At 38.9% G+C, this 19,979-nt stretch overlaps 1 protein-coding gene across 2 annotated transcripts in view; it reads left to right on the top strand.

The window, feature by feature from the left end:
• Positions 1 to 7,594: 7,594 nt before the first annotated feature.
• Positions 7,595 to 19,979, top strand: part of TPCN2 (two pore segment channel 2) — a 50,739-nt gene continuing 38,354 nt past the window's right edge. Inside the window, exons 1-2 of one of the 2 annotated variants that reach the window (XM_088145815.1) lie at positions 7,595 to 7,968; positions 19,437 to 19,498. In XM_088145815.1, the coding sequence (XP_088001941.1) occupies positions 7,818 to 7,968; positions 19,437 to 19,498 (213 nt within the window). In that variant the 5' untranslated portion in view covers positions 7,595 to 7,817. The remainder of the gene's footprint in view (positions 7,969 to 19,436; positions 19,499 to 19,979) is intronic. The other variant, XM_088145816.1, reaches the window with a different exon arrangement.

Genomic DNA, 19,979 nt, shown 5'->3' with positions numbered 1-19,979 from the left:
CAGCCGGTTCCTTTTTTTTTTTTTTTTTTGTTGAACATGCAGCTTGCAAAACTGCAAGAACATCAGTTTTGGAGTCCCTGCCACAGAAGCAGTGTTTGAAGTGGGATTTGTCAGTAGAGCACTTGGAAAAAAAAGAAAAGTAACAAAGGCCACTTTGCTTCTCATGATAGCTCTCTCAGGGAAGTTCCTGAATGGATTGTAGAATCTTCTCTGCTGCTTCCAGGTTAACTCTTTTACTATGTAAAGATTTTGCCTTGTTCACACATGATATGAAGCATGATGATATCTCCATCTCAGATTTCCCATAGTTTTACATCTGTTAAGGAATAAAAGATGGGAGAGCTACACGATCTCTTTTGGCTGGCAGCTATAAAAGTCGTCTAGGAGGAAATACCCTGAGTCTGTAATATTTGCACAACATGGTTACTCATCGTTAATCATGGTTTACTCAATTCAGTTTTCTGGTTTTGTATAATAGGCCAAACCATAAACTGATCCGACCAAGCAGATCTACACAGTATACTATGTTAAAATGTGGTGTCCTGTGGTTACAGCCTATGCCCGTGTTTGTATGTAGCCACACACCAATGATTCTTTTTTGTTGCCTTGCAAAAACAGACATACAGCCATGATTGTTTCTTCACTTTATGTCTTCAAGATAAAGAGAGAACATCAATTTCTGTCTGTCAGATTAGTTGCTTGCTATTGCTTTGTACTAGGGAACCCTTTATCCTTCTTATCTGTTTAGATGACACCTACTAGCCTCTCAGCTCTTTCAGATAAAGCCGCACCCAACTGTTTACCAAAGCATATTTCTTAAGCCAGCAAATATATGAGGATGAGCAACTCAAGATACACATAAATCTCAGCCTTTAAAATGCTCCAACATTCTTTGCGGGTTTTGCTAAACCATCTGACTTTTCTGAAAGATTCACATAATCTATCCTATCTTGTACTGATCTTTTACCACCCTTACAACACTTGCTATTATGAATTGCCCAAGTAGAAATGGAAATCCCACTGTTTCTTGCTGAATATTGAACTCATACTCATCTTAAACAATTAAACATATTTTGATATCCTCAATCCCATATCGTACTCTCCTCCACTTTAGTGTGATGGGATGGCTGGAAATGTTGGCAATTGCAACCTAAGAAATCTGGAGGGGAAAGGCTAATAGATGTATTTAAATGTGAAGAACATGTCTGCTACAGAAGCAATCACATTTATCTGTATTCATTGTTCTTCCTTAGTCCAAATCTGATAAGTTTATCCACATTTCTTCCTGATGTGACAATGAATGTTGGGAAAAAAAATGAACCAATCAGCCTGTGCAACTGCATGCATCTACAGTATAATTATAATTCACTGTGCAAATCAGATTCAAGAGAGAAACATTGAAAACTACCCTATGTGACTGAGAAATAATCAGAATTGTACCGAGCCAGAAATAATATCTTCACCAATTTACCCATTAGTCACTATGCAACAGAGATACATATTAGGAAGGTTTTTATGATAAATCAAGTCCTAGCTGGATGCCCGTTGAATCAGCATTAAAAAAATAAGTCTTGACCACAAATGGGGTATATTGTTTGTTTGTTTGTTTATGCCACTCTCTAGAACAAAACTTGTCCAAGGTAGATTATAAAACATTTTAAAACCACAACTGAATGCTGAATTTGAAAAACAAAAATAAAATTAAATTTAAAATAGCTTAAAAATCCATGACTTGCAAATGGCAGTAATTTCTACAGTAGGAATAGAATGAATGAATGAATTAAAAGGTTCCACTGCTGTCAGTCTTGTTGGATCCCAAAGATATTCAAATAGGCACCAGCCATGCCTTATTGGACAGGGTAGTCCAGAGCCAGGAGCTATACTGTAAGCTTTGAATGGTAACCGCTTATAATTTCTAATCTACAAAGTTTCATTCATATCCCATATCACAGAAGCCTAGAACTGTGGAGTTGGAAGGATAAGAATCATCTAGTCCAACCCTTTGCAACGTGCAAGAAAGCCATTTAAACCATCCGTGAGAGTGGTCACCTTTTTAAAACCTCCAGAGATATAGAACCCACAACGTGGGTTCTGGTGGATTGTTCCACTGTTGTACAGATCTTACTGGAAGTATTTTCCTTATTCTGAAATGAAATCGAGTTAGATGTAACTTATATCCATTATTTCTTGTCCTAGTTTTTGTGGCCATAGAAAACAGTTCATGACCACTTTCTTAAAGTTTTATGTACCTGGTCATATCTTCCCTAAGTTTTCTTTTACTCAGACTGAACATTCCAAGTTCCTTCAGCCCATCCTCATAGGGCATGTCTTCAAGTCCCTGCCCATATTTCATGGCAGGGGTGATGTCTAAATTAAGCATCAACTGATTTCTGTAACAATCATTTGTGAACATACCCTTGTTTGCACTGTGGGGAGAGGGCTGGATACTTGTGCCCCTGAGGTCCCCCCCCCTTCATGACTTCCCATCATTTCTCCCTGTTTCTGCCTAACAAATGACCAGTGGCTGGGATCACAGCATATGAACCATCATGGCTTCACACAACATGCTAAATCAAAACCACATAATAATTTAGCATGAAATATGAACTAGTTGGATTGCAACAAATTTATTGGCCTATTTCTTGGTTATAAATCCCTTAGTCAGCACATATAACCTATCTATAGTAGTCCTTAAAAAAAAAAAATCAACGGTTTGACATAGCATATGTGGCTATTATATGATCAGCCATGCCTGTTTATTGCACCCAGTGCCCAGGACATAAAACATGCTTTAGATGTTCATGCTGATTGTGGAAAGCCATGCAATAGAGATGACTATTAAGACACAACAGTCTATTCCAGTGCAACCATAAATAAAAAAAAACAGAATTCCGTGTTCTTCTAACTGTGTAAAACAACAAGAATAACAGCATACCTCATTACTTTTCCTCCAAGGCTGGCTGAGGAATTCTGGGAGGTGAAGTCCACATATCTTCAAGCTACCAAGATTGAGAAACACTGCTTCAGAAGCTCTATCTGATTTCAAAGGGTGCACTTCCAAATGGACAGCTCCGAGTGCTACTGATAAAAAAGCACATATGCAGCTATTCTGTCTTTTTGTCCTTAGCAGATTCTTCAGGGAAAGAAAAAGATGGAAGAAGTGAAAGGTTACAAGTGGAAGACGACAACCTTTGTCTCACAGAATAAAATTCTGTAGATGTGGCAGGGCAATTTCCAAGAACAGTTTCATCTGAAAGTGCCAAAAACATATTTTCAACAGAAAAAATAGTTCCTCAGAATATTAAATATTCTGGGATTGGATCTATTAAATATGTTCTCCAAGCAGCAAGAAATCTGAGGGTAAATATTCAAGGTGATAACTTTGTGAGGCTTGGTAATACTTCTTAATTTACAAACTTACAAGCAGACATGTTGGAAGAACTCCTTATCTGATCTTTCAGCTTCAACCAATTCTCAGCTCTTTTTACCACTTGATTTTTTAAAAATATAATTTTTATTAATTTTTTTACAAAGTTAAAAGATAAATACAAAAAATATAAAAGTAAGAAAGAAATATTTTAAAAGTGTTGAGAAAGAAAGAAAGAAAAAAAGAAAGAAAGAAAACTTCTTTGCAGCAGTTATAAACATACTTAATATAATTTTCTCCCTTCAAAGTTATATACTGTAGTTCCCTCCTCCCCATATACAGCCCTTTTTAATTGGTAAATCCAGAAATCGCCAGTTCATTTTTATCCATTTTCAGCAAAAAATTCATAAAGTTTCCAGTCTTTAGTTCTTTTACCACTTGTGACACTATTCCAAATCTTAAAACTGTTTCAGACCGCTTGTCACCCCATACAATAGCTTTATACATACATTACAAAAGCTAGATAAGAATTCCCAGTTGTCAAAAAGATTATCTCCTTATCAGCTTCATTTATTAAATGTTTTTAATGGATCATTGCATTATCAGTGTTAGAGTAATAAAGAATTACTGTATTGGTAACATCATGTCTCATTTTTTATTAAATATTAAGGAATAATTCACTGTTTAATATGTTAAAGCAGTACAGAGATGGCCTTGGAGAAAATATGCAGCAATTGTTTGTAAAACATGAGCTTAGCTCAGGGAAACAGGAAAGCATGAGGAAAAGAGTCAAGATTGCCCCACCTTGACATTCTTTGATATAAGAGGGAGCGAAAGAGAAACTCTTCTCTGGTTTCAAAGTTTTGGATATTATAGCCTATATCAATAGAGTCCTAGTATTTCTTGTGGTGCTTGTTTCCTGACCTAGTCTATCTTGAAAGGCTGACAAATATGACCTATAGTAGAATTGTTCCTCATTAACGTGTGATTATAACATTCCATAATGAAGAAGAAAAAATGCTTAATCAATTCCCAGACTCTGAGCAAAAGTGATCGCAGGAACAGTGATTTCATCAAGCTTACAAAGAGACAACTAAATTACTATTACTGCTTGGAATCAGTAGAAGCAAAACCGCTAATAGGATTTTGACAGTATATGAAAAAAAGAAATCAACATGGCAAAAAAGAAAGCTATGGGCTTTTCTATGCATGCCTTCTTTAACACTTAGCAATCTTTACTGTAACCCAAAGTTCAATTGCTTAAGGAATCAGCAATTTACTAAATGGAAGATGGACTTCTAACAATAGAGACCATGCTGGATTAGAATGGTTAGGGAAATGACAGCATCGTTCCTGTGAGGTGGGTACGAAAGAGGACTATTAAGATGCATTTTCTGCTAGATTCACATACTAGTGGACAGGGAAGTTGGTAAGTATGGAAAGTGGGGAAGTGGCATCTGAGTCAGGTAAATATAGATAAGAAAATCCCAATGCAAGATAATTTTACTGAATCAGCATACATAGAGAAGTATCTGACGATTGTTTACAAATATGGCTTTGGTATCTTATAGAGCATTAACCGAATAACCGTAATGTATGGTTTAATACACATGCTGGTATACATAATTGAAATATTCACAATGGCTTCACCAAACTGGCTTAGTATTCAGTGTCATCCTGTAATGTACTAAAGAACATTTTATCACTTTCAAAGTGCATGTAACCAGTAAATTGTGCTGGTTAGGGAGTGCATGTGACCACAATGCTGGTTAGGGAGTAGTTAGATTACTGTTTTCCTTTGTTTTTGTCATTCAGGTTTTTATATGAGCTCTACTAATGGATTGTTTTTAAATACAGTGGTACCTTGGGATACGAACTTGCCTCTACGTATGAACCGGATCTGCGGCCATTTTCCCTGCTGCCACGCGGTCGTGGCTTCCTGTGGGCGAGGTCGCGGTAGCAAGGAGACGTTCGGTGAGGCTTGTGGTGTGTATTGCGGTGTTTTGCGAAGGTTTTTGGTGTGCGTGTTAGCATGGCTCCAAAGAAAATGCAGAGCAGGCTTGGCGGGAGTCAGGCTCTGAAGAGAAAATTGCCTCGGGTTGCGACCAAATTCGGGATACGTCCAGAGTCACGGAACGGATTAAGTTCGTATCTCGAGGTACCACTGTATATATATTTATGTGGATGGGATGAAAATAATGATAATGATAATGATAATGATAATGATAATGATAATGATAATGATAATGATAATGATAATAATAATAACGATGATGTCCTTGGGAAGGACTCGATAGGCGGATAAAAATGCCAAATCCAGTCTAAACATCTGGCTGGCTGTGCAACCAATCATCATAATAATACTATAAACAGATAAAAAACCTGTTGCTCTATGCTTGCTAAATATCTTCCCAGGAAATAATCATGTAAGAATGCCTTATAATATTAAACTACATTAAGAAAAAAGATTGGCATCCAGAACTAAACCTGCCTATAATAGAAAGACTATCTAAAAGAGAGAGAGAAAAACCAGTATTGAGTCTTGTAGCATCATAAACACGAATCTACTTATTAGGGCATAAAACTTGGTGGATCAGCACCCACTATTAGATGCTGGAAGTGTACTCCTGAATCACGCACATATATACACACCCTTATTGTGGGCTGTTAGTTGATAAGAGATATTTTTGTATTTATGGGCTGATTAACATACATGGGGTGTGCATTTTTTTTTCTTCAAAAGCCCTTAAAATGACTAGACATAAAATTGAATCTCTTGATGAATTGTAGCATAGCTGTTTGACACTGAAATCAGTCTGAATGTCTTTTGTTCAAGAATGGCGACCTTACTGTCAGTAACACAATATCCTGGGAAGCCTGAACAACCCAAATTATCAGAGGGCACGTATCTCTCCTAATAAGCAAAGGCCAGAATGCATGGGACTCTCTAACTTGGAAAAAAGGGAAGTAAAGCAAGACGTGATCAAGATGTATAAAACGATGCATGACATGGATAAAGTTGATAGGGAGATGTTCTCCGTCTTATAAAATGAGAACAAGTAGTCAATGAAAGCAACTGGAAGGAGATTTAGAGCCAACAAAAACTAGCACTTCTTCATACAGTGAATAACCACCAGTGAAATTCATTACTGCAAGACATGGAGGTGGCCATTAATTTGGTTTGGCTCTGAAAGAGGGCTGAGCTGGAGAAATCCACGGAGTACGGGTCCTTCAAGAGCGATTAACCTTGAGACTCAGTTATAGTTATACCGGAGTTGCAGGCCACATACTGCATCGGAACAATGATATTTTGCCATGTTCTGCTTATGAGCACCCTTCAGACATCTGGTTGACCACCGTGAGAAATAAAACACTGTACTGAGTAAAATAGGCCTGATCCAGCAGGGCTATTCTTATTAAGTTGAAGTTGTTTTCTAGGCTTGAATACTGTATCTCCTAATGCCACTTTTAAATCAGTCTATTTGCCCTCTGCAGAAAACAACAGGGTTTTGTAAGCAAACGGTTCCTGTATCTCTATAGTTCATTGTTACTGGATATAGTTGGTTAATTAACTGCTTATTGAATACCCCATATTCATAACCCCTGTGTCTGGTTAGGCCTTCACACAGGACACCATAAACCAGTAATGGCAAACCTATGACACACGTCAAAGGTGATGTGCCACGGCGATTTGGGTGACACGCCAGCGTTCACCAACACTGACAACTATTCCCTCTGAGTTACCAAAGCAACTGAGTTTGCTTTACTCACATTTCTTTGGTATTTCTATTTGACATTTCTTTATATAATTCATAGCGCCATGATTGGACTGTATTTTTTTTAAATAAATGAATATGAAAAGAATTGTTTCTCTTGTTCAGTGGGGTTAGTGACACATCAGCAGAGCAAAGTTAGACATTGTCTGAGTTTTTGACATGCCCAGTGCAAAAGGTTTGCCATCACTGTCATGTTTGAATTCATACAATACGTTAAGCCAAGGTTAAACTACATTTTGGCTTAGTGCTATGTCCGAATCAGGCTATAGTGTTCGATAATTCTCCTTGCTTTGAATTGGTAATTAAAATAAAACACAAACTTATTCTGTATTTCGAACATCAGGAAGGATTTCTTGGCCTCCAACCCTCTTTGAGGGTGGGGAAAGGGAAGAGAGGCAGAGACAGCGTTGCCAGCGAAGAGGTCAACCGCGCCGCCGCCCTTCAGCAACCCCAGCCCGCAACTTGCAAAACCAGCAAAAGCGCCGCTGCTCCAGCTGCCGGCCTCGCCAGCTCTACCGCCCATCACGTGTAGCGGGCGGAGCCCAACCTTCGCCGCGTACCACGAGCGGGAGCGGGAGCGGGAGCGGAAGCTCGGCGGCCCGGCCGCCTCTCCTAGATAAGCAGCTGCAGGCGCCGTTTCTGCCTAGTACCGTGCGCTTCCGACGCTGTAGCTCATGGAGCAGGGAACCAGCCCGGAGAAAGAGCCTCTGTTGCCAGGGGCTGCCGAGCGTCACCGGCTCTACTCGGGCAGGGACAGCGGAGACCTGGGGGACGATGGACACTGCGGCGTGTCCGCGGCCTCCTCGCCCCGTTCTGGCGGGCCTGGTGAGCCGGGACAATTGGGCTGCTTCTCAGTATTGGGAGGAGCAGGACGCTGCAGGCCGGGGAGGGCTGGCGAAGGACAACTCAGACCCCGGCGCCGCTCTCCGAAGCCAGGGCTTGACGGGCATGAGAGCTCCCGGGGCTTTCGATGAGTTTAGGAACCGCCCCTTAGAATCGTAGGTCGCATCTCGGTCGCGTCCATTCCAGGTCCTCACGCAGTAGCGAGGCTGTGTTTTGCCTATGCGTTGCAGACCTACCGCGAAGTAAGTTTGGGTCTGTCTTCTAGGTGGATGGTTGGGAGTGCTCAGAGCCGTCGCTTCTCTGTGGGTCTTGGCAGTGGAGAGGATCGCAGGGACCCAGTTTAGGGTGCGCAGTGGAACAGTTATAACAATAAGTGTATCTGAACAGAGTCCCCAGTTCACACAGTGCCCAGATGGGTGATATGTTTTGAGTTCAGCCTGTGGGATGAGCCCAGCCATTGGGGTTTAGAAGGTAGCATGTTGTGTGAGTGCAACCCATGGGGGTCAGGTAGACTTATGGCTTAATGCATTCTGTGGACAGAGCCCCTCATTTCCTCTCTGGAGACATGAATGGCCACCACTCAGACATCTGGGCATGGCAATTTTTCCAGGGCAGGAAATACATACTCAAGTTTTGAAACCAACTGCTATTTGAGAGAAGCTGTTTTGTCAGCTGGTTGACATAAAAATCCCCTGTTAAAAAGAGTAGTGTGATCTCTGGTGGACTCAGCTGGGTTCTGGCAGGGCTTTACTCTTTGAAAAAGGTTAGGTACACTGGAGTTTTGAAAAAGAGAGCAACAGCTGTAGAACCGTCAAACAACTTTATGCATCCTGTTGCCCTTTGGACATTTTGGACCTTCCCTCAACAGTGGCTTTGATGGCTGGGACTGATGGGATTTCTAACCCAGTTAATATGAAAGATGCCAACTGGGAAAGGCTGCTGTAGGTTTCTGCTGGTTGTGCTTTTGATGAATATTCTAGCCTAGAAACAGTGGCTTGGAATGTCATAAAATTAAGGTTTATGTCAACTGTAGAGATGGAGCCAGGGAACAGGGCAATTCTGCATGACGCGGTAAAATAGCAGCTGCAGGCATATGCGGTAGTGTTGTGCCCTAGATGCTCTGGACCTTTAGTTACATGAAACTAAAATCTGGTTCTTGCAATCATATTTTCTACTTCTGATGGTCTTTTTGTGTTGTTTTTGTGAACAGAACAGCATAATTCATGCACAAGACTGAGGCATCAACTGAGATTTGTTTTGGTGGGGGGAAGTTTGGTGGGGGGAACCTCAAGATGTTTTGCAGCACAAAATAATATTCCCATTTGTAGAATGGGGGGAAAAAATCTCCAGAAGTGTAACTCAAGAGTGAAAATGCTCAGTGGTCTCAGAGGGCTGATTGTTGGTTGGGAGGCAATAAAGTACAGGAGGAATGGATTATCATAGAGGATAATGGAGAATGTAGCCACCTGAAACCGAACAGGAACATTTCACATTGCAGTCTGCTACTGCAGATTATACTCTTCACATTCTGTGAGATGTTCCATGGCTTGTGTGCTTGCAGAGCTGACATTATAAATTGAGAGGGGGATAATAAAACCTCACTGGCAGATCTCATCTTTAAAGGGATTCCCAGAAAAGTTATATAAGACAGGCTGTACTGGTTAGGCTGAATCTCCTGACATATACTAGTCTGTCTAGTGAGGGAGTTCTTTGTCCTTCTGCAAAGATCTTCTTTTAGTCCAGTCCTGTGAAAAATAGAAAGAAAGGTTGCTTTGGATCTTCTTGCCCATATACAGAAATTAAGAAACTTTTTGCCTATCTGGAAATAGAAGGAATAGCTGTGTGATTATGTGGTCTTTCACCTAGGGAAGATTTTTATTAAACTAATGAAGACAGATTTTTAGGTATACAAAAAGGAGCTTACTGTATTGGGCAAAGAGAAGTAGAGGAAAATAAAAGAAGCCAACAATTTCACACAGAATTCCAAATAAAATTAAGATAATTTGCTTAGCTAAACTAGTTATTTGTTCCCTCTTTGAATAAATGCTTAGGTTTCAATTCAGGTTCAGAGTTCATAATGGAAAGGATGGTGGCAGAAATATCTGCGACCCCTCCCTCCCTCCCTCCCTTCCTCCCTCCCTCCCTCCCTCCCTCCCTCCCTCCCTCCCTCCCTCCCTCCCTCCCTTCCTTCCTTCCTTCCTTCCTTCCTTCCTTCCTTCCTTCCTTCCTTCCTTCCTTCCTTCCTTCCTCACTATACTCAGTTTTAGAGAATGTAAAGGATAACTGAAAGCCAGCCTCTTTTGAGGAGTCTTTTGAGCACTGCATCTCTGAGATCCTGAGACGTGCTAGCAAATCAGAAATTATCTAGTGGCTAAACCACCTTCCTAAGGATGCTTGATAGACTGATAAAGGTACAGTCCACTTTTCATCAGTTGGGTCCTTACATAAATGAGAGGACATGGGAAAGTCTATTTAGGAAACAAGCTCAGCATGGCTCAATTTAGCAGATATTTTAGGGAGCACTGTTAAGTCATACTGAAAAGTAGAGTATTGTCAGAACTAAAAATACACATCTGGAGATACTGATTCTCTCATATTTGGAAAATCAGCTTTATACTTGGTAGTGATAAGGGAAATGTTCACTGCACCTTATCACTGCACCTGTAAAAATTCTTCCCTTTATTAATATTGTCAAAGGCTGAATTTTAATCATTGTATCTGTAGATTTGTTCCCCTTTTCCCAATGTGATGCTCTTCAGCTGGGTTGGATTACAAGTCCCATCCTCTCCATCCATCCATCCAACGTAGAAGTTTGCATGCTTCTAGTTCCACAACAGTGTTCATACAAAATTGGTGTTACATGTAGTGCTCTATAAGACTCACACTGAGAATAAATTTGGCTGTTGGTGGTAAAATAATTGTCTTCTTCCTGAACACTCTTGAAGAGTGCTCAGCACATGGACATCATAGTAATTAGTTGGGAAGTTATGCACAAGAGTAATGTTATCCTCACATGTCCCTATCTAAGACACATGATTACATTGTATTTCAGTTGATGTTCCTGAATTGGAGTCAGTCACTGTAATTGTATAAATCACTGTATAAATCTCATTCAGTCTTCGTTGACCTTTTTATAAATATTGAAACTCTAATAAAGCTTTGGGGATTTGTAGTACTGTCATAACAACAGAGTTACGCTTTAGTACTTTTGTGCCCAACCTTTGAATTAAGATGATTTGTTGATGAAACTTTAAATGGCTAAAAATCAGTCTCTCAGTTTCATGCTATGGGAGTTGCTTGCCCTATAATATTTACTTAAAATCTACTCTAAAAGTCTTCCATTATCCACTAATTGACCATATAAAATTTATTTCAATATATATCTGGAAACATGGTTACTAAGGGCAGTAATGTGCATCATGGTTTCAGAGTGATGTGGGACTACTGAAGTGCCTTTGCACAATGCAATCAAAACATAGCTTGACTTTTGAGAAAGAGGAGAGAACAGTTCCACTGTATGGCTGCAGCTTGCTTAAGACTAGTTGGTTGATGCCTGTAGTATTCCTACTCAGTCAGAACAATTGTACTTAAAAATGTTCTTTTAAAATATTAATTGAATAGCGAAAGTGGATAAAATTCTATACAGAAATGTGGAACACCACTACCAGAAACAAAATTCAAAATGAAGTTCCTAGATTACAGTAGAGAGTTGGGCTGAAAATAAAATAATGGAATTTAATAGTGACAAATGTAAAATGCCTCACTTAAGAAAAAGGGGTAAAATGCCTAGGGATAGAATCATGATACCTGGGTTGTTAACATGTATGAAGGATTTTGGCAAGGTAGTTGAGTGCAAAGCAACCATGAGTTAGCATTGTGATGTGGCTATTCAGAAGACATATGCAGTTTTAAGCTGCATCAACAGAAATAGTTACCAAGTCAATTTGTTCTATTGGGTTCTCCACTGGCTGGATCCACCTCTTTTTAAGAAGGATTCAAACAAGCTTGTCAGGTTCAGCCCAAAGAACTCCCCGAGACAGCGCAGAAACAGTTCTGTTGCATTTATTAGCTTCCACCTCAGGACAGAATCTCTCCAGATTTAATCTAACTTCCCAAGCCAGCAAGCCACAACAACGTGAATTCCTTAGGGTGGTACCAGTCTCATCTTCTTAAACTTCCCACGCTCCTGTTGAGGGCTAAGGGAATGCTTATCTCCTCGAGCGTGGCCTTCATCCAACCATTCCTTCACAAAGCTGGATCAGGTTCAGAAAGGCAGTGAGGCTGATTAGGAGATATTAAATTCTGTGAAGAGATTGAAAGAATGAGCAATATTTAGTTTTGAGAAGAGAAGACTGAATGGCATATGATAACACTCTTCAGGTATCTAAGTGGATCATCTAGACAGCAGGATACAAACTAAAGGATTTATATCTCAGGAAAGCAAATTCCAACTGAACATTCAGAAACATTTCCTAACAGAACATTTTGATAGTTGGAAGCAGTTACTATAGGGGGAAAGGTGTTGGCCTCCCCTTCACTGGATGTGTTCAATTAGGGGTTGGATAGCTGAGCAGGGGGTAAAATCTCCCATGATTTTACAAGAAGGAGCAAGTGGGAAAGGCTGAGCCATTGTTTCCTTTCCTGGTATGCATACCTGTCAATTCAGTTGTAAAACTAGAACAAAGTAAAGCTTTCCACATAGCTAAGCAGAGAGATTTTTTGTGTTTTATTACATCCATTATTCACATTTGTTGATAATGGAATTTGTTTTTCAGAGAAGGCAAGGGCCATGAGGTCTTTCCCTACCTGCCAATCTTTTTCTACAATTAGATAAACAAAGACATATCTACCTCTTTCTTTTGCTTTAGGTGCAACCTGCCTCTAGGACATGGAATAAATGTTTAGGAATATATTTCTGAACCACATTACCATTACAGTGAGACAAGGGCCAGCTCTGTCTCTTAGATATTTAATTCTCAGCTTTCCATAGGAGGTATTTCCTGGAATTGTGCTCCTTCAGTTTGAAACAATCTTGCTTGATGCTGCAAGCAGAGGGATGTTTTTGGTCTCTTGTGGTGGTTTCCTATACTGATTTACCAATTTCTGTTACTTGCTCTACTTATTTAACTATCTTATTTATATAGCTATAAGTAAACCTCTATTTATTGAGGTTGGAATGTGTGCTGAAGTACCGAGACAGGGTGAAGTAACTTGTAATTTGTTGCAATCTTCTGTTAGAAATGATGATGCTTCTTTTATTTGAATCCTTTGATCTTGTAGAAGAGGTCAGCAATACATCATCTGATAATAGTTTCATGTACAAGTTAGGTTTGAACCAATTCAGAAGTATATTAGGCTATATTCCTAAGCACATTTCTGAAGGAAATAAGCATATGGAACCTAACGGGAATTGTTTGTGAGTACAAGTGCACACTACTCTGCACATGCAAGTTCAAGCTGGATATATGTCCTTTAATATATATTATATATGATGATCACGGGTAGAAAACAACCAAATTAATTTAACTTGATTGACAGCTAGCTGAGAAACTTCTTCATATACATCCTAACATCAGTTTTTTGCAGGCCACCAAATAACAATGATTTGATCAAGAATGCAGAATTTATTGTATAAAACATCTGTTCGTCCCATAGTTCTCAAATACAGCTAAGGACCAACTTGCATGGAGGTATTTTCTATTCCTAACAATTGTAGGGCTACCATATCTAGTCTGAAAAAAACCAAGTGACCTCTAGATGGCAGCAAAGGAATACTGAATTCTATTCTTTGCTTCCGCATAGTGATCATCTGGATTTTTTGCAGTTCAGTTACCCTAGCTAGAAAAGTTGTATTGTGATATTCTCTGATATTTATAAGTCATCCCGAGTATTTCTAATACTTTATTAGGGCCCTAATATGTTATCTAAATGTTGAATATTGTTGGTGCTAACTAAGCCTGCCTAAGAAGGGTACTTTTTAAAGTGTGCATTACTGCAGAAAAAGACCCATTTTCTTTCGCTCCTTATCTATTCTGCTACAGTGGTGCTTAAATATTTGTGAACCTGTTTGAATTTTCAATATTTCTGCATAAATATGACCTAAAACATCATCTGTTCTCCACACAAGTCCTAAAACTAGATAAAGAGAACCCAATTAAACAAATAAGTCAAAAACATTATACTTGTTCTTTATTCATTGAAGAAAATGATCCAAACTACATATATGTATGTGGCAAAAGTATGTGAACCTCTAGGATTATCAGTTCATTTGAAGGGGAAATTAGAGTCAGATGTTTCAATCAGTGGGATGATAATCAGGTGTGAGTGTGGGAGGTCTTGCCTCGCTTAAAGAACAGAGTTCTGGGTATTCACTATCAAAATCTCATGTTCACAACACAGGTATGTAGAAGTGTGTCATGACTTGAACAAAAGAGATTTCTGAGAATCTCTGAAGAACAGTTGTTGATGCTCACCAGGCTGGAAAATGTTACAAAACTATTTCCAAAGAGTTTAGATTCCACCAGTCCACTGTCAGGCAGATTGTGTACAAATTCAATACCATTGTTATCCTCCCCAGGAGGCACCAAAAGCAAGGCATGTAATACTCCGGGAGGTCTCAAAGAACCTCAGGGTAATGTGTAAGGAACTAAAGACCTCTCTTGCATTGGCAAATGTCAGTGTTCATGATACAACCATCAGGAGAATTTTGAACAACAATGGTGTGCATGGCAGGGTTGCAAGGGGAAAGCCACTAGTCTCCAAAAAGAACATTGCTGCCCATCTGTAGTTTGCAAAAGACCACGTGGATAAGCCAGAAGGCTACTGGAAGAATGTTCTGTGGACCAATGAGACCAAAATAGAACTTTTTGGTTGAATTAAAAGTGTTCTGTTTGGTGAAAGGCAGATATTGTATTCTAGCATTCCTTATCCTATCTGTGAAATGTGGTGGCAGTATCATGGTTTGGGTTTGCTTTGCTGCCCCTGGACCCGGACAGCTTGCCATCATTGATGGAACTTTGAATTCTGAATTTTACCAGCAAATTCTACAGAAAAATGTCAGGCTATCTGTCTGTGAACTGAAGCTCAAGAGAAAGTGGGTCATGCAGCAAGAGAACCACCCAAAACAAACAAGTCGTATGACCAAACAATGGTTAAAGCAGAAGAAAGTTAATGTTTTTGAATGGCCAAGTCAAAGTCCTGACCTCAATCCTATAGAAGTGTTGTGGAAGGACCTTCATGTGAGGAAGCCCACCAACATCCCTGAGTTGAAGCTGTTCTGTAAGGAGGAATAGGCTAAAATTCCTCCAAGCCAATGTACAGGACTGATCAGAGGTTATAGGAAATGTTTAGTTGCAGTTATTGCTGCCCAAGGGGACACACCAGTTACTGAAAGCAAAGGTTCACATACTTTTGCTACACACAAATCTATAGCTTTGGATCATTTTCCTCAATAAATAAATGAACAAGTATAATGTTTTTGACTCCCTTGTTTAAATGGGTTCTCTTTATCTAGTTTTAGGATTTGTGTGTAGAACAGATCAAAGTCGCTGACTGTGGTTTGAGCAAGATGGCTAATCCCTCATCACCCAGAGCTCTAAACCTGCTGGAGACCATTGTCTTATAGTCTCCTCACAGGGAGCAGCTGTCTGAAGCACTTGTGGACTATCTCAAGTCCTCTCCTTGTCTGGAGAGGAGTTATCAAAGAGCCGATCTACTCGCTCTTCATTCCACCACGGTCGTCAGCTCCACTTTTTGTGGAGCCGCCTTCAGTCTGCCATTTCTTCCGTACCATTTCTTCAGTCTGCCATTTCTTTTTGATTTTAGAAAGCTACACATGGATTAAGGGTCCAGATAAATTTGAAATAAGATTTTGGAATTAATTATAAAGAATCCTTCTTGTGGGAAAATGCTTTTGTTTTGAATTAAAAAAAAACATAATATTTTAAAAATTGGACACTAAAGAGAATTAGAGGGAACTAAAGTTTCCCTCTTTAAAGATTAAAGGAGAAGAACACTTAAATTTGACTTACAATTACAGAATGAAGCAAAATAATTTCAGTTGGACATATTGAAGGATATTTTTGAACAGTGGACCCAGAAGTTAATTTTAATAGTGTCTGCCTCTATAGGTAGACTGTGTCTAAAAAATGTTGTGGAAGAGGAACAAGTTCCATCTGATAAGATTGAGACTGACATAAAAAAAAGATGTTACACTGGACATACAAAAGAAACTAGCTGTTGTCTTAATAATTAAAAGGGTTATACAAACAACAAACCAAGAGAGTGACCTGGATAATTTTCCTATATTGGATTTACAAAAGAGGCTTGTTAACGTTTTGAAGAATTTTGTAAGAAGGGACAAAGAAAAAATGAAAAGAAATCAAGTTCTCGGACATTATTTGAAGGGACAAAAGATTAAGATTGTTAGAAGTAAAAGGAATATAAAGTTGGTTTTTTAAATCAAGGTTAAAATAGATATGTTATCTCTGGTTACCCTTAGTGAACTTTTGCTTACTTCAAGATTGAAATGATGATGCTTTATGGATTTGTTTATAGATTTAGATGGAATATGGGAAGATCATTTGTTGTATTTTAAGAGAAGGTGATAAATTACTAAACTTGTTTATACTTGTGATGAAGGTGGGAAGTCACTTCTTTATTTCTTTTCTTTTTCTTTATTCTTATTTTTTCTTTTCTATTTCTTTTTCTACTTTTTCCCTTTCTTTTCTGAACCTTCTCCTCTTTCTCTTTATTCTCTTTTTTTCAGTTTGTATTAATGTTTACTGTTTATAACTATAATCTTTAATAAAATTACTATTAAAAAAAGAGAACAGATCACATTTTAGGTCATATTTATGCAGAAATATTGAAAATTCAAAAGGGTACACAAACTTTTAAGCACCACTGTATTTGTATTGTAAGGTTCACGGCTACCCAGAAAACTGGAAATCCATCAGCAGCACAAAAGAAAAGACTTCAAGCAGGGACTTCTCTAAGCAGCGTTTTATTTGGCCAAGCAAAAGTCTGGGTGCCCACACCATGCACCAAGAGAATGCAGGGTGGCACACCCTTGGAGACAAAACCACAGCCTTTTATAGTATTTTTAAAAAGGCAGATCTTAGTACCATTATAATGAAGATGAGTTTTACAACCAGTCAAAGAAACTTTAGCAGAATACATTATTCCCCGCCCTTGTTTGGTTACATTAATTTAAAGGAGTTCCCCCTAACTCTTATACCTTGTCAGTCCCTGCAGACCTTTGTTCTGGGGCCTCCCTCCTTATCAGGCCTCAGACTTAGTCTCTTTGGGAGGAGTTTTCCCTATTATCTGAGCTAGCTCGTCTGTGATTAGTTGCTTCCTCTTGCAATTTCGCTAAGTGCTGTTAGTATTGAAGCTTGGCTATAGAGAACTCTGTGCATGCTCTAAAGCTATGAAGTTAATATTGCCAATTTAGTTATTGATCCCTTCAGTATGATAGAAAGTAAGCCTTTCAAAAATTATCAAAATCCTAAGCTGTTTAAGTCTTGGGGAATGAAACTAACTCCTTTAGGGAAGCCCTTATTTGAAGTGAAAAGTGATCAGAGCCCTATTTTCTGGTAAATAATTAGCCCTCGGGTGAATTAGTTTATGTGTTCCCTTATTTGTAACCCCAATGATTTTCTTTTCCTAAAGCAGGAGCCTCTTTTAATTCCTGGCATTTTGCATGAGTAGAGAAGGCTCTGTTCTTAGAGTTTGTATTCCAAGGTACAGAAGGCTACAGATTATGGAAGGGGAACTGCATTGGAGAAGGCTGGACTACCAACATACCCTGCTGTTCTCAAGAAGGTCTACTGAGCTCCTGCTTAAGATTTCAAATCGTCTTCCAGATATGACTTGCACAGATTTCTAGTTTGACTTAAGTATTATAGCCTGGGCCATTTCAACCAAAGCAACAGCTAGCTGTTTCAGCAGTATAAAGATCAACACATTTATTATTACATGATGGTTTTAGGGATCACTCTCCACTTGATCTGATGAAATGGACTGTGATCCAGAGAACCTTGTGAGGTAATCAGCTGGGGTGTTATATCAGGAGTCTGGTAGTACCTTTTCTGACACATTTTATTAAAAGGCTTAAGGTTTCAAAAGCTACAGTTCACTTCACCAGATGCATAGAGTGGAATCTGTGTAACTGATGCCATAAGCTGCAGCTCATGAAAGTTTGTCTTTTAATAAAATTTGTTAGAAAAGGTATTACCAGACTCCTGATGTTTGGCTACCATAGACTAACACAGCTCTCCTCCTACAATGTCCATAGTCTTGTGGCACCTTAAAGACTTTTGTTGTTTTTGCTGCAAAAGATTTATACCTACCTCTTGGACATTGCAAAATAATTTATCTATATTCAGGAATTGTTGGTATACCAACCTAAGCTTGTGAAAAGTTGTCATGGATGCTACCTGAACAGGTGTTGTAAGAATTAGATTTCTAATAGTACCACATAAAGATCAACCTTTTCCTTGATGGACTCTCTTTCTAGTTAGAATAAATATCAGATTTGTAGTCCTCATGAAGCCCATTAGTGATTTCATTCCATTTATTCATTCAGCACATAAAGGGTCTCTCTATAAAGTCCTTGTGCAGTTTTAATTTGTTTATATCTTATATAAAAAGTGAAATTATTAAAAATTAAAACTGCACAAGGACCTCATAGACTCTTTGTACCACACCTCTAGTAGTATTCAGAGTAAGGGAGCACTAGCAGCATTTGTCAGTGCTCCATAACTTTAATAGAATGACATTTATGTGGAGTAGGCATTGGGCATCATGTTATACTTTAAAGATATTTGTCCTCCCCCTCTTGCTCCTCTTCCTTCTTCTGTAATGAGTTGGTTGGGGAGAAATATAAGTCTACTGCCTGATATATTACAAAGTCATAGTTCCTCGTGCATGTTATTTCAGTAATTCTTACCATAGTGTTAAAGAGTTTAACATGATTGTCATACTTATATTGCAGAATTGGGGGCTGGGCTCAAGAGAGAGAGAAAGGCAGTGTACATGGGTGTGTGAGTGAGGGAGAAAGAGTGTGTTTAAAATTGCAGAATACAGTACTTATGATTGAAGTAAGGCTCATATCTTGTCTTGGCCACCCTCTCCCCACAGTTTGAGAAGTACACTGGAGAGATAAGATTTCCTTATAATTTAGCTTTCAAAATATTGTTGATAACATGTCATAAAAAGGCTAATTTGTTAAGGTAACTTAAACGAAAAACAGTTTCTTTCTTTGGTCTTTTCTTGATGTCAGTCAGCAGAGGGGTGTGCAGTTTCTCTTCCTCATTCTTTTTTATTGTTTCGTAAAATAGCTTTGAATCATGAAGGCGTGTTACCTAATATGTTTGAACACCCCCAAATAAACAGAAGAACACCATTGTATAACCATTTTATAACCACTGTATTTTTGAATCTTGCAGTTATTGATGACCCTGATCTCTACTTCAACCAAGCTGTAGTATTCATTGAAGATGCAGTTCAGGTAAAAGTTCACCTCTAATATACTTTGGCCCAAGTGTACTGTTTTAATTAAAGGACTGTTAGTCAAAGCTCCAGTACTCTTCTTTCCTACCGAGATGTTGATTTATATACAAAGTTTGTGATTAGATTTATCATCTATGAAGTAAGAAAGCATCCAGAACATTTGTAAAGAAATGTTATGTGAATGTTGTGTTTTTACATCTTTGGGCAATACTGATGGCATAGCTTTTGCCCATGACGTCGCTAGTAGCTTTGGAGTCTCTTATTGAAGAAGCTTCCATTCAGTCAGTAGGGCTTTCTCTGCCTTCAGGCACTTCTCTAAAAATGCCACGGGGAAATCGATGTGGCAGAGATGCCATTCTGCTGACAGAAGGACCCTGTTGAATGCAACTCACAGAAACTGTGGACTATGGTAAATGTTCTGTAAACTGATAAAAAACAAGCTCTACCTGTAATTTACTAAAACAAAACTGATACTTAAC

The sequence above is a fragment of the Python bivittatus genome, unplaced genomic scaffold, assembly GCF_059951505.1.
Source record: "Python bivittatus isolate LINGU-HERP-01145 unplaced genomic scaffold, Pbiv_v1 ctg000480_np1212, whole genome shotgun sequence".
Taxonomy (NCBI): domain Eukaryota; kingdom Metazoa; phylum Chordata; class Lepidosauria; order Squamata; family Pythonidae; genus Python; species Python bivittatus.
This window is presented reverse-complemented; position numbering and strand designations above follow the sequence as displayed.